This window comes from Drosophila willistoni (assembly GCF_018902025.1).
Source record: "Drosophila willistoni isolate 14030-0811.24 chromosome XL unlocalized genomic scaffold, UCI_dwil_1.1 Seg141, whole genome shotgun sequence".
In the NCBI taxonomy this organism is placed as follows: domain Eukaryota; kingdom Metazoa; phylum Arthropoda; class Insecta; order Diptera; family Drosophilidae; genus Drosophila; species Drosophila willistoni.
The window spans coordinates 10858136-10872225 of record NW_025814052.1 but is presented as its reverse complement, the minus strand read 5'-3'; the positions used below and the strand labels follow the sequence as shown (position 1 = coordinate 10872225).

Below are 14090 nucleotides of genomic sequence, written 5' to 3'. Positions count from 1 at the left end.
ATAATTTGTTTTTGAATTAAATTTTTCAAACTTTCAAACAATGTCTGCAGACTAATCCCAATTGGGATTCGTGATAATATCTCTGGTAAATATGTTACAAGTCTTTGTTTTAGCATTACGTATACGCTGTGTTGCCACACAAATGGGCTGGCTCAGGTTTAGGTGTGTTTGAAATGCCTTGAATAAGCTAAGTTTTAAATGAATATGTACGACTTTAAAGTTGACTTAAACAATTAAATACATTGGAAAACAAGTACAAGACAAGTATTCAATCATTTCTTTGTGCATTAAATTCATTGATTAGGTTTGAATATATATATTCTTTATTTTATTCATTTCATTATTTACACAGAATGAATGTATCGAAAGTGGTCTTCTATTTATCTGTTCAGTGAATATATACGACTTTCTTGAACATGATTTGATCCCACTGTAGAATAGATTGGAGTGTTAGGGTGCTGAAGTGACGGTGGGTGCTATTTCTTATATAGTTGGCTCTGGTTCTTGGTTGTAGTTGACACGGACCTCCAACATGGGGACCGCCCACTGTGGGCGGCCGAAATTGGCTTTGACTTTGGCTTTGTCTGAATGCGGTGTATAGAATTTACGGCGCCTTTGTGTTTTATCATAAGATATATAGATTTTTTTATGTTTTTTTGAAGTTAACTAAAATTTCATTTATATAATTGCCAAGCATTTTATGAAATTTATGTTTAAACCCAAAATGTGTTTTTCAAGTTTAAAACAACAAGAGTTACGATTCTGCGATAAAATTGTGGTTATTTTTAGAATGCAATTAGCCCTTAATTCTTATCTAAAATGAAATACAAGGCGAAAGAGACACTAATTCTGTAACAAGCATTTTATCTGTATGGCAATTTGAAAATAGTTGTCATTTTAGTCGAGTTCTGAATATTTTAAACTGCTGCTGCATTTTATGTGGCTCGTTCGTTCTGTAGTGTTTTGTTTGAAAAACTTGCAGATTGCCCCTCGCAGAGATCGACTTTTGCACGTAAAGGAAAGCTAAAATATCGTTGTGGCTAATATTCATGCTTCTCTGAATAAAATTTGTCGCCTGCAAATTTTGTGCCCATCCTTCATGGCCAAAAATGATAAAGGGGGAGGCGAGAAGTGGGCAGAAGTGGGGGAAAGTTATACTCGCGTCGCTCGCATAAATCACAACTGAATAATGTGTCCTGGTATATATGTATATATATACACAGATATATGTATGTATGTATGTATGTACATTGAAAGGGCTCTAGTTCTTAGAAGTTTCAACTACCAACTTGAGCGGCAAATAAATATTCAGAATGCAATTACGCATGGAATTTGCTGGCACTTATCGTGGCGTTTTACCCGCTTGCTGGCAAAACTTATTTAACTTTTTACGATGTCATTTACGAAAGTTTGTAATCATTTTCGTTAGTGCATACTTCAAAAATGGCGATGAGAATGTGCAAAAAAAGAAAACCTGAACACGGAAGAAGAACAAAATTATTTATACGATTTGCAGACAGTTGCTAGAGAGTATATAAATAAAAGCCGCCACCACCTTTGCCGCTTACAGACCTTGCCTGCATGAGAGAGCGAAAGCATAGAACGCGGAGACTACAAAAATAATAAAATAATAATAAAAATATCTCAAAATATACACATTCAAACGTATATATATACATATAAGCCAAAACTTCAAAGTAACTGCAAGTAGAAGTTTTTAGGGGTTTTCAACTGAAAGTTTTGAGTATTAGCGGGCAACGAAATGAAACTTTTACTTTCCCTGATGCTGCTACTTGTGGCAGCAATTGCCACAGTCTCAGCCGAGGACGAAGCCCAAGCCGAAGCCAAAGCCGCAGCTGCATCCCAGTCATCGTCCGCTAGCGGCGTCTTCTTTGGAAGTTAGTAACATTGAAGTTAGTTACCTATCCACGCTATATTTTTCTCTTCTTTCTCCCGCCCCCTCGTTATCGGTGATTGTCCATTTTGTATAGACCGCTACAGACCGCTATCCAAGTATTGTCAGCAATTCGAAAAAAGTGGTAAGTTTTCTTCAGCTGTAATTGAAAACTTTTACCTAATCGATAGTCCATTCTTGCACACAGCGAAGTCCTCCTATCCAATCTGTGAGATACAATATTTTATGTCACCCACATACAAACGATGCAGATTCACGTGCAAGCTAAGCAGATTAATGTGAGCAAAATTAGAAAATCATATTTGTATTTAATTCTTTATTGGATTACATTCTAATAATAAACACAGGGTAGACCATTGCGATCTCTTCTATGCGGGAAGAAACCGTTTTCCAAAATGCGAGGACTTGTACTGCACAGGTAAACAATATAGAACAACAACGACAAGAAAACCCAAGACGACGACGACGGACTGGAAAACGAGTTCAGTAACAACACCCAATTCAACCACGATATCTACTACAACTACTAGTAGTACTACTAAAATCCCCTTGGACCCCGCTACTAAGCCAACAAAAGAAACACCTTCAACAATTTCAACGGAATCAACATCAACCAAATCGGAATCCACTACAACTACTAGCTCAACTAAAATCCCCTTGGACTACGGTTCTAAGCCAACAAAAGAAACACCTTCAACAGTTTCAACGGAATCCACATCAACCAAATCGGAATCTACTACTACTTCTAGTTCAACTAAACTTCCCTTGGACCCCGGTTCTAAGCCAACAACCAAATCGGAATCTACTACTAAACTTCCAATAGAGACAACTTGTGATATAATTTCCAATTCAACTACAGTTAATCCAACAACAGAGTGGAGTCCTTGGGAAACTTCTTCTGAATCAACATCAGAAATTTTTGATTCAACAACCGAATCGGATTCTTCTACTGAACTTTTAGTAGAGACAACTAGTGAATTAGTTTCCGATTCGACTACATTAGATCCAACGACAGAGGAGAGTACTTGGGAAACTTCTTCTGAATCAACATCAGAAATTTTTGATTCAACAACCGAATTGGAGTCTTCTACTGAACTTTCAGTAGAGACAGTTTCAGATTCGACTACATACAATCCAACGACAGAGGAGAGTACTTGGGAAACCTCTTCTGAATCAACATCAGCAATTTTTGATTCAACAACTGAATTGGAGTCTTCTACCAATCATCCAGTAGAGACAACTAGTGATTTAGTTTCGCCTTCAACTACATCGAACCCAAGAGGGGGATCAACAGAGGAAAGTCTTTGGGCCAATTCTTCTGCAATTTTAAATTCAATAACCGAATTGGAGTTTTCTACTAAACTTCCAGTAGAGACAATTAGTGATTTAGTTTCCGATTCAACTACGTTTAACCCAACAAAGGGATCAACCGAAAAAAGACGTTGGACAACTTCTTCGAAACCATCTACAGAAATATTTAATTCAACATTCGAACCGGAATCTGTGATATTCCAGTACTCATTTGGCTGGCCTTGGTCCCAATGATGACTCGTTTGTGCACCATGGACTGAGATACTTACATACATGTACACACACTTACTTTATATGATTGTACTTATAATAAATAACTAATTTGTAAAATATTTACAGATTAACAGATGAGGGTGACTTGGCCATTCGCAAACATACATTCGTTGTAGTATGTAGATACAAATGTTGTTAAGCTGGTGTTGGGGCTAGAATTAAAGGTAATCCAAAAATATACGACAAAAAAGTGTGCATTTAATTATCCGTTTAGTTTGCTTTTTTGAAAAGGGAGTTCAAACTGGTCGCAAGTTTTAGAAAAAGCTTTTAAGCTACTTGTACATGGGTAAAAGCCAGGCTAATGAGTTGATAAACCACGCCCACAACAACACTTACAGCGTCCAGATGCAATTCGCCTTCTTCTGCTACGTTTTTATCCCTCTTACATGGCCCACCCAAGTCCAGTAGGGTCCGGTCTGCTGTAGTCCGTTTGTGGCACGAGCGAGGACTTTAAAAGAAATTTCTTTTACCAACAAAAAGTCGATTTTCCCAAGGGTGTTTAAAGAAGCTTATGATTTATAAGTAAAGCTAAAAAAATTATAAAATGTCTGTTTCCACGTAAACGAATACATCTTAAGCTTTATTTTCGTAAGGAAAAGAACGAGTCTAGACTGAAATGTTAATCAAAATAAGAAAGTAGTCAAATCAAAAGAAGAATGAAGATAATACAAAGTCGAGATATAATTTGAAAATATTATCTTCAGTCAGATAGTTTCTTATGCTTCAAGCTTCCACTCTTAATCTATCTGTATGCGGAGGATCTTTTAGAATCATTTTTTTTTGTTACTTGAAACAAACTTAGCAATTTGCTTGATGTCTTTTATTTTGTCAGTTAAAAATAAGTTCTAATTATTCGATTCAGGAAAAATGAATGTATTAGTTTTCTTTTTTTTTTACTATTTCTTTTATTATGTGCCTTCTTTATCATTCTATTTCTTATGCAAATACGTTTTCCATTTTTTTTTGTGTATGGCTGATTCTATGCTCAACTTGCACTTGACATTATTTGTTGCTGTTTATTTTATTTATTTATTTTTTATTTTTGTATTGTTTAGGCAGGCAGGGTTATTATGACAAACGGTTTATCCACAATTTGTGGATACGCTCGCCCACATACAAATATTCTGAACTGATCTGTTGGTACATACATATGTATGTATGTATGTATATAGTAGAAGGCATTAGTTTAGGGGGCATTAATCATGGGCGCGCAAGTAAAACGCAAAATTTGCATTGCAATTTTATTCTTGATTTAATCAAGTGTCACAGCGAAAACGCCAATTTAGCTACACACACACACACACACTCGCATTGGGGAGTGTGAAAGAGAAAAAAACAAGTCCATCATACATTGCGTATACGTAATGTGTTTTGTAGTTTGTTTGTTTTTCTTGTTTTGCCCACTTTCTGTGTGGCTTTGGTCTGTGTGGTGTGAGTTTAGCGCGTAGTTTGCACACGCCAGTCGATATAGACAGAGATGTATCAGCCGTTGGAGAAAATTCTATTGGTGCTTGGCCTGGCCCTGGTTGGCTGTGAAGGCTTCGGCCAGTTCCATATGAAGCATTATCAATTGCAGCGTAACTATAACAACCATCAGGAGGATTCCAGTGAGAATGACAATAGTGTGTTGCGTAAGTATGATGAACTATGCCCAAATGAATGAAATTCCATTGATAAAGAGACATTTTTTATATACATTTTTTAGGCACCTATCGACGCTGCATGTGGGAGCAATCGAAGTTTCTGCCACGACGTTTGGTCCTGCTAAGCTTGTGCTCGAATCTATTTTGCGAGAATAATCATATAATACCACGTTCCAGGTCTATTTTCGTAGTGGAAAAATTGTCTAGACCGAATGAGTAGTGGATCCAAATTTCAATTTCATTAATAATTATTCTACTTAGTTTTGCATGTGATTCCCAAGAGAGACGAAATTGCCTTGCCTTGCCTCGCCTCTTCTCTCAATGCCTTAATGCATGTGTACATAACACTAACATGTTTATTTAATCCCAATCTGATCTAATGCTCCATTCCTCTCTCTCTTCCTCTCCTTCTCACTCTCTCTCTCTCTCTCAGCTGCCTGGACATATTGCCAGAGCAATGCGAACAGGGCGATGAGGATGAGCTGATGTATAAACCCTTTCCCGACTGCTGTCCGGTCTATTGCAATTTAAAGAGGCGCATGCAACGTTTGCGCACAATGCATTTTCGTCATCGGATGCTACGGAATATGCAAGAGGGAGGCGGCGGCGGCGGCGGTGGCTCTTCTGGTGGTGACAGTCCTAGCAGCACATTGCTCAGCGAATTTGGCTACAATAACTACTAAGCCGAATGTCATAGAATAAGTCCACTAATCATGAGATTTGTGAAATTGCGAGGGCTAGCCAAAGAGTTTTAAGCAAAGCCAACTAAGAGCATATATATATAGTTGTTTTTTTTCTTTTTTTTCTATTACCTAAGAATAAGTATAACAGTTAAAAAAGAGTAAATGAAGATTTACTTTAACTTTGAGAAAAAAAAAACAAGAAGAAGTTTTAACTAAGCCAAAACCTCAGAACAAAATTCAGTTCCCCCCATTTTCTTGGATGTCAAAGTTCAGATTTTTACAGAATTCTAAACTAATTTTATATATGGATTTTGTCTATCTAGATCTATATATATTTATTATATATTTACCGAAAAAAACAAGAATTGAATACAGCCCTCGTAGAAAGGACTGCAAGGAGTGTATTTGTAAAAGGACCATTCGGAAATCTGTGTCCTCTACTTGTCTAGACAAGCGACCCTTGACTTGGACTGAATGGCTTCGGCTTGTCTTTATTTTTGATTTATTTTCATTTTTGCTTTCGCTGAATTGAAGCAAAGTTTTTCTCTTGAGTTTCTCCTTTTGTGACTTTTGAGTAAGTGGCCAATGGATTCGTGTTTCTTCCATTAGTTAGGGTCACAAGTATTTCAATGAGTCCAGAAATTGCCGCTCATTGCTTATTTGCATTCATATTTAAGGTTCACTTGGCAGAATTCTGTTTCGCCTTGACTTTTTTGTTGTGGCAACTGTGTTTTTTTTTCTCTTTCTTTTTTTGTATTCATGTATGTAAGCTTATCGTTTTAACACTTATGTGGCAACACAGCAATGGGGCAAGTGGCTTCTGCTTCTTCATTTTTATCTGTAAACAAGCAATAAATTTTATTTTAATAAGCAACACTTTTGATAGCCAGCCAGGCAGCCTTTGCCAGTTGCTTCTTCGCTCCGCTTCCTGCTGTTGCATTATCCTTACAGCTGCTGCCTGCTGCCTGCTGATTGCATGTGGCATAGAAGTAAATATAAAAGATACTTGGATATCATCTCGGCTCACCGCTAGATGCCATAATGTTGCCACCAAAATGGGGCAGTGGCGTGGCGAATTCAAAGGGGATTCACCCTGGCTAACACGCCATTTCATATACCTCTATTTGGTTGATATTTAATTAATTGCAATTGCAAATCAATAAAAAATTAAATACTTTTCCGTTTACCTGCTTCTGGCAACAATGTTGTTAGCAAAAATAAAAGGAAATTGAGCTCAATATGGACTAAAAGTAAATTGCAAAACGATTACCAGTCACTAGAATGCGTTCATTTTGTTGTGTCTATGTGTGTGTGTGTGTGTGAGTGTGTTTGTGTATTTTGTTTGATCCTTTCTAGGTTCCCGTTTTTGTTTTTTGTTGTTGTTGTTGTTGTTTGTGTTGCCGTGGGAATCAGTGGTGTGTCGCATGCACCTATGTATGTGCATTTATCCCAGTTGCTGCCACGTCAATGTCTTTGGCTTTGTGCTTTGCCTTGCCTTTGCCAGAGCGTTCACTCTATTCGGTTGAGTGGGTGGCTGTGGGTGGTGGGTGGTCGGCTATATCCTGGTATTGCAATTCCTTTCTTCTTTCTAGCTGTTGCCCAAGCGTCGTCTTATTTTTTATGTGGCTTTATGCAGCAGCTCCTCATTGTGTTGTCCTTATGTGTGTTGCATGTATGTGTAATATGTGTGTGTGTGTGTGTGTGTATCTAAAGGCGCACAGTGGCTCATTCGCATCAATTTGTATCTACTTAATATTTAAATTTTTGTCTTTAAAAGTTGAATATACTTTTTAATTTAATGGTTTTTAGCATTTTCTACTTTATTATTATTTATCTCATATCATCAGCAAGTTAGTTATATTTTCCAAATTGAGTATCCTTAAATACTTTGGCCAAAATCCACTTGAAAATTGAGTTTTGCAATGAGTTTCCGCCACACTGTAGTATTGGAGGTCCTTGTAGCTTGTGGGAGCTTCTTGGTTCTTGTTTTTACTTTGTTGCACTTTAAAGATTATTGCACAATGCAATTTATATTTATCGTACGCTCTTAGTTGTTGCCGCTTCTTGTTTTTGTTTTTCCTACCCCCCCTCCCCCTCTCCATCTCCCTTTCCCTCTCATGGCACACCCCACACCTCACACTATTTATGGCCGTGCTAATACATAAATGCAGTCTATATACACACAGATTTATATAAGCAGCTTGCAAAACAAAGGCGTGTCTTAGTCGTTAACTGTCTCGGCCAGGCAGTTGATAACTGAATACATATGTATTTTCATTTAATATGATGGACAAATAACAAAACCAACAAAAATGTGTTGGCCTATAATCGCTTCATACTTTGAGCCTTAAGATAGTTAAGAACATATATAAAACTTTTGTTTTTGCTTTTTAATGCAAAATATAATGTCTGAGACGTATAATAGAAATTTTCTTGAAATTTCTCATTACTTAAATGTGAAACAAGACTTCAATTTGCTCAAAAACATTAAATCAGAGTTTGTGACAAGAGCTAGCAAAAACTAAAGTTTATTATAGAATTTCTCTAGCTATAGAATTTTACGACTACAATGGCTATTAAGTTAAGTTGCAGCATTTGGTGAGTAGTTCGACCATTCTATGTCAACCGAATGCATCTACCAGTCCATTGGGGGAGGATGGGGAGGAGGTGGGATTTGGAGTGCAATGGACAGCAACATAGAAACTTTCCCGACCTTCAATGACACAACGCCAAAAATGTTCATTAATTAACATTGTGATAGAAAGTTCAAATTTAACGCGACCCGCAAGGCAAGGTCCGCATCATTGACTCAAATGGTGAAACAAAATTAAAGGAAAATATCTAAAAATCTATTTAGAGCTTGCAGAATCCATTAAAATCTCATCTCTAGAATAAAGCTACTTTTCCTTAACCAAAATAAGTCACTTATTCACATATATACTTACCTTAAAAGCTAACTGAAAAACTAAAAAGTCCGCTCCTGCTTGAATTGCATTTGAAACTTTCTTTTTGGAGCAAAAAGTTCTTTAATACTTATTTGCTTTGCTCTTGCCTAGGTCGGTTGGAATGCTATTGGCTACTTCGACTAGAAATTATTGTCATTGAACCAACGAAAGCTCGGGATCTTAATGCTTTTGTTTTCAATGTCGCGCTATTTGGTTAAAGGACTCTTGAGTTTCCTTAATTGCAAATGTTGACTAATTGAAAATCGTTGTTTGCTGTTTGAATTTCGAATTTCTATTTGGGATAAAAGTTATTTAGAACCCATTTTGATAAGTGCATCGGCTGCTGCTGAGCCCATTTCATGTTCATTGGATCCTTGGGGTTCAAGTTTAAGTATATCACGACTTTGCTGCAGCAATTTGATGACCTCTTTGATGCGGCATTGAAACTCCTTGGCCGAAATTTGTCCCTTTTGGATGGCTATTTGGGCCAAGATCATAATTGGGGCATGCAGTTCATACATTATGAGTCCTGCAAACGGAAACAAAGAGGAGAGTTATACAAAAAATGGCTGGCCAAAGTAACTTTATTCACCTCGTAGACGTGTTAAGCCCGGTTCGAGCACATCGACTATGGCCAAAAATTCGCGACAATAGCGTTCCTTGCGGGCTATATCTTCCAGTTGCATTTGGGGTAGTAAATAGCCCTCGATGCGACCATAAATCTGGCACAATGAATATTTGGCCGAGAGTAGTAGATAATGATTGGGCCGCAATACATCACGATAGCTTAAAGGGGGAAGGGGAAACAATGTTGAATGGGTAAACTGAAGCTGGTTGGGTATTCGTTTTGCCTTACCGTATCAGAAAGTTCTCCAATCCCGGAATGTCATGCACATCAATGGCCTCCAGATCATTATTGATGCGATCCAGCTGATGTTCCACTTCCTGGGCACTCACTTGCCGTTTGCAACGATCGCAGCTGGCCAAAGATTGGGTTTGTATTTGTATTAAGCATTTAACCCTTCGAGTTGGGAGTTTAGAATTGTTTTTGCTATTAGCTACTCACGCCCAGTCGGCTGTCTGCTTCAATGGTTGAACCGCTCGAATCGAACCCAATTGGCAGGAGCGGCAGGCCAGGGCACTGCAATCGGTGCCCAGCTCTTTGGGATCGGCACAGCGACGACATTGGCACCAGAACAGCTTGCCCTCATGCATGAAGGAGCGCCGCTTGAGGGTCCCTTGCAACGTGTACGCATAGCTGAGCGTCAACGCCTCCTGCTCGTGCACGCGCCGCGAAGTGCGCAGCAAAATTGCATATGTGCCGGGATCATCGGTGTGCGCCGTGTTCGGACTGCAGTCGTGCGCGAGCAGAAAGGCGCTCGGATATAGCGTTCGCGCCTTGGCCCCGTTCTGGCCAATTTCAAAGCAATTGACATCGAGAATGCCGCAAATCTCATGCAGCTGCTGCGCCTCGGCCAAATCGCCCATTTGCCACAGCTCGATCAGTCGCTGTACCACCTTCTCCTCGTAATGTTGCCACAAGGTGGCATTCTTGCGACGCTCCTCACTATGCGATTCCATGCGCATCACCAGAGCATATTGCTCGGGTGCATTCTGGCGCAAAAGCAGAATTCGTACAATCATTATCAGCTCATAGAGATCCCGCACCTGACCAGGTGCTGTGCCAAGTGTCAATAGATCTCCAGCCAGCGATCGTCGGCCAGCAAGGACCTTACACTCGGCAGCAGTGTGACCCACTGCTGTATCCAAACCCTTGCATTTGCTGCCGCACAGTGGCCAGCCGCAGGCTGAACAACGATATTGGCTGGCATCCAAAGTCACGGGTGAATAGCAGCCCAGACACACCGGATCCCCGCTTACACACGGACCTATGGCCAGGGGTTGTTCAGTGATGAGCAATTCACCAGGTTCCAGCTGACGATTGGCCACCAAATAACGGCCATAGATCTCAGATTTTTCAATGCGAAATGCGGGAATTACCAGTGGTTCCTCCTCCTCCTCTACCTGCACCTCGTCCACCTCAGCCTTTTGGTGGGGCTGACGTTGTGTCTGGTGGTGCCGCTGATGTTTCTTGCCCTTACTGTGGCTGTGCTGGAAAACCGTATGCAAGTAAAATGCTCATTAGTGGCCATGGCGATGGGGCATATTTCCTGCTAATTGTATTCTAATTGCTGTCCCATGCCCTGGTTCGGTTCCGTTCCGTTCATTAATCACCCCCAGCCATGGGACAGGTCTTTGGTCTTTTTTGGTTTTTTTTTTTTGTTTTTTTGTTCGATGGGTGGGTTAATGGGTGGGTGGTCTCTGATACCCTGTCAACAGGCAGCAATTAAATGGCACTCAGCATTTGACAACAGGTTCAACAGGTGTCACTAACTATTTCAAATATTTAAGTTTAAGTTGCACAAGAAGAGATTCCAAGAGATAACCAAGACAACTTTTTCAATTGCAATCATATGTTGTTTTGTTTATTCTTCCATCGTCTTGCATATCAGATTTATTCATATATATCCGACTTATTTATAGGATGCTTTCATTTCATCTCACACCCATTGCGTTTTGGTTAAAAATAAATAGGTATATAGAAAACACAAAACAAATGCCGCCTGGCCACCGCCCCAGCCAACGACAGAGACGACGACGACGACGACGACGACGACGGCGACGACGGCGACGACTATGAGGAGAAAAAACTCAGTGGTTGGCACAGTGAGCTCCATTTAGAAACAATTTGTACGGGAACAATTTGCTCAACTGTATCCAAAATAGATGCGAGATCTATCTAGGTTCACAGCTATACCCTAGTCCACAAATTTAGTTCAGGTATATACTCTACAAAAACGTGAAGATATTTCTGATCTATCAAGATATTTCTTCTATATTTTCTTAGCTATTTATATGAGAAGGTTGTTGGTTCCCATTTAGATATTTGTATTTATTAATATGTTCCCCAAAAAATTCAAAAACCAAATTAAAACAATTAAGTTGAAAGTAAAAGTATATAGTTTGCCTTTTTATAGGGTATCTTTTTGGATTGTCTTTGCCTGTTTGCTTTGACTATAATGTAAAGAATTTGCTTTCGCTTTGGTTTACTTTGTTATTCGTTTTCGAAATATTTCTCTGCTTGTTTCTCATTGTTGGAATATTTTGTATATGTACATTTTGATTGAGGTTTAATTGCAATAAAAACAAAAAAAATTGGCATTTTCTTCTTAATGAGGCACGTCTCACGTCTTTAGCACAGTTTCTCCTTAGGCCTTGTATTATTTGATTTTCCAATTTTTAAACAATTTTTAAATTTATATTTTCATTTGGTTTATTTGTCATGTCATTAAATGTCGGAACGTAAATAATTCATTCAGTTGCATATGTATTATACACATATATAAAAAATGTATTCTATGTATGCAGATGTGTGGTAAATTAATTTTTAATTATGTCCCATCCCGACCCCTTATCCCTGTAGGCCACACCCCCCCCTCACACACACACACACACACACACACACACACACACCGGCTCTACCTGTGGTCTTTACATTTTTTCTTGCGGGCATCGTTTTCAACGTGTGTGATTTAAATTGCTTTTAATTGATAATTTTTTTTGTTGTCGCTTATTTTTTTCTTGGTTTTTTTTTTTTACGCTCGCTCTGCATGAGTAATTTAAAAGCCAGGGCTCTGTTAATAGATATGTTTAACAACTTGTCAATTAATTATGCCTGTAAATCGCACAAAAAAAATGTGTCATCAGATTAAAAACAAAAAAAAAACACACAAAAAAAACGAAAGGAAGACCGAGAGGCCTTTGTCCACGCGTTGTTCGAATCGCGGCAACGTACAGACTGCAACTGGTGAGTTGTCGTCTCATCTCGTCTCGTCTCGTCTCTCTGTAGAATGGATGGCCAAATGGATGGGGCTCAGTTGGCATAGATTCAAGAAGCTCACGACTCTCGATTCTCGACTATTTATAAAAACAAATTATGATGGTATTGAAAGCATTTCAGCCATCACATCGCCCAAGCGATCATCTTCATCATATCAAGTCAAGACAAAAAATCGACTTGTTCAATGCCACTGTCAAGTATGTGGTCTGGCACGAATCACACATTTTTTGGGGGCCTATTAGAGAGTTGCATCCACCCGTGGCTATTAATTTAAATATATATACCTATATATTGACAAATTGGTTAATATGTATTAAGTGATATATAGTTGAAACACTTTGAATTAAAATCGTATTCATTGGACTGCCATTTACATTCTATTTATTTCATTATTTGTTAGTCAAATGTTTTATTTATTTTTGGTTACTTTTGAGCTTAGTCACTTTTAATCTTAAATAGAGGTTCTTGTGTGTGTGCGTGTGTGTGTGTGTGTGTGTAATAACTTTGAGCAGGTTTCGTGGTTTCATTTCCTTTTGCGAGTTTTTAGTTTATATCCTCAAGCTTGAAATTAAGTCCTTTGTTTCAATTTCTTGTTTTTTTTTTTGTTGGTTAGCAAATATAATAATTTTTGAGCAGTCGAGTAATAAATAAAATTAAATTGATTTTCAGTCAGCATGAAATGCTTTCACTCTCTCTCTCTCTCTCTCTCTCTCTCTCTCTCTCTCTTTCTTTCCCATTCTATCTCTTTTCATCTCAATCTTTCTTTCTGGTCTTCTCTCTATCTAATTCATTTTCACGCTGTCATTTGCAATTTAAGCCGGCTTAACAAGTTACCGGGTCCGGAGGTCCCTGTATCCTGGAGAGTCCTGTGTGTTTTTGTTTGCCATTGCTTTCGTTTGTTGTTTTTTGATTTCTTTTTTGGAATTTGCAGTCAAGAGAATATTTTATGCAATTTGATTTTATGGCCCTGTCAAGAGTGCTCAAAATAATCATCATTTAAGCATGAGAATATGCAGCTTTATACATATAGATATATATATATTCATGTCGTGGCATTTAAATTAGATTTTATTTTTTAATATTTAAGAAACAATTCGGGAATGGGAGTAGTAGTAGTCGTTTTGGCCTGATTAGGAAAGGATCTGACTTACAAGTGAATCCTTTTTTGCCTCTGGTAAATTCCTAAATTATGGCTAGAAGCATAAATTGCAAACTGGGCGGGGACAAATAAAAAAATTAACATGAAAAAAAATTGGTTGAGAAGCTTGCGAAATGCCTTGCCTTGATTTAGCTGGTGTCGCCCGAAAGTATGCAATGTAAATAGGCCCCGAGTGCTGATGCTGATGCAACGGTATCCAAAATGCATATTGTACATAAACTCGCACGCTTTCGCTTTGTTTATGATCTGGAGCGGAAACT

At 38.5% G+C, this 14090-nt stretch overlaps 3 protein-coding genes across 5 annotated transcripts; 2 read left to right on the top strand and 1 right to left on the bottom strand.

Moving 5' to 3' along the window:
- Window positions 1-1614: 1614 nt before the first annotated feature.
- LOC26528942 (cell wall protein DAN4) lies at window positions 1615-3701 on the top strand. 2 transcript variants are annotated; one of them, XM_023175289.2, is made up of 5 exons: window positions 1615-1898; window positions 1992-2039; window positions 2103-2193; window positions 2263-3501; window positions 3566-3701. In XM_023175289.2, the coding sequence occupies exons 1-4, from the start codon at window positions 1763-1765 to the stop codon at window positions 3458-3460; spliced, it is 1473 nt and encodes a 490-aa protein (XP_023031057.1). In that variant the 5' UTR covers window positions 1615-1762; the 3' UTR covers window positions 3461-3501; window positions 3566-3701. The 2 variants fall into 2 exon arrangements, with proteins under 2 accessions (XP_023031057.1, XP_015034110.2); XM_015178624.2 differs by having other exon boundaries at window positions 1622-1898; window positions 2263-2333.
- Window positions 3702-4920: 1219 nt separating this feature from the next.
- On the top strand, window positions 4921-6041 carry LOC6641487 (uncharacterized protein CG1552). 2 transcript variants are annotated; one of them, XM_002064053.4, is made up of 3 exons: window positions 4921-5130; window positions 5205-5319; window positions 5576-6041. In XM_002064053.4, the coding sequence occupies exons 1-3, from the start codon at window positions 4977-4979 to the stop codon at window positions 5823-5825; spliced, it is 519 nt and encodes a 172-aa protein (XP_002064089.1). In that variant the 5' UTR covers window positions 4921-4976; the 3' UTR covers window positions 5826-6041. The 2 variants fall into 2 exon arrangements, with proteins under 2 accessions (XP_002064089.1, XP_015034082.1); XM_015178596.3 differs by having other exon boundaries at window positions 5205-5358.
- Window positions 6042-9039: 2998 nt separating this feature from the next.
- Window positions 9040-12633, bottom strand: LOC6641512 (SET domain-containing protein SmydA-8). The gene is made up of 5 exons (XM_002064051.4): window positions 12327-12633; window positions 9837-10882; window positions 9627-9749; window positions 9363-9556; window positions 9040-9299 (listed from the first exon to the last, which is right to left on the bottom strand). Exons 1-5 carry the CDS (start codon window positions 12342-12344, stop codon window positions 9079-9081), a joined length of 1602 nt encoding a protein of 533 aa, XP_002064087.2. The 5' UTR covers window positions 12345-12633; the 3' UTR covers window positions 9040-9078.
- Window positions 12634-14090: the final 1457 nt, after the last annotated feature.

What these genes read in the sequence shown, in the direction of transcription:
- LOC26528942 (XM_023175289.2), top strand. Translation starts at nt 1,763, where the DNA reads ATGAAACTTTTACTTTCCCTGATGCTGCTACTTGTGGCAGCAATTGCC. An exon ending in TAGCGGCGTCTTCTTTGGAA is followed by an intron (nt 1,899 to 1,991) that starts GTTAGTAACATT and finishes CATTTTGTATAG; the next exon opens with ACCGCTACAGACCGCTATCC. An exon ending in TCAGCAATTCGAAAAAAGTG is followed by an intron (nt 2,040 to 2,102) that starts GTAAGTTTTCTT and finishes TCTTGCACACAG; the next exon opens with CGAAGTCCTCCTATCCAATC.
- LOC6641487 (XM_015178596.3), top strand. Translation starts at nt 4,977, where the DNA reads ATGTATCAGCCGTTGGAGAAAATTCTATTGGTGCTTGGCCTGGCCCTG. An exon ending in GAATGACAATAGTGTGTTGC is followed by an intron (nt 5,131 to 5,204) that starts GTAAGTATGATG and finishes TACATTTTTTAG; the next exon opens with GCACCTATCGACGCTGCATG. An exon ending in AAATTGTCTAGACCGAATGA is followed by an intron (nt 5,359 to 5,575) that starts GTAGTGGATCCA and finishes TCTCTCTCTCAG; the next exon opens with CTGCCTGGACATATTGCCAG.
- LOC6641512 (XM_002064051.4), bottom strand. An exon ending in AAGCAGACAGCCGACTGGGC is followed by an intron (nt 9,750 to 9,836) that starts GTGAGTAGCTAA and finishes ATCTTTGGCCAG; the next exon opens with CTGCGATCGTTGCAAACGGC. An exon ending in GGGCTTAACACGTCTACGAG is followed by an intron (nt 9,300 to 9,362) that starts GTGAATAAAGTT and finishes TTCCGTTTGCAG; the next exon opens with GACTCATAATGTATGAACTG.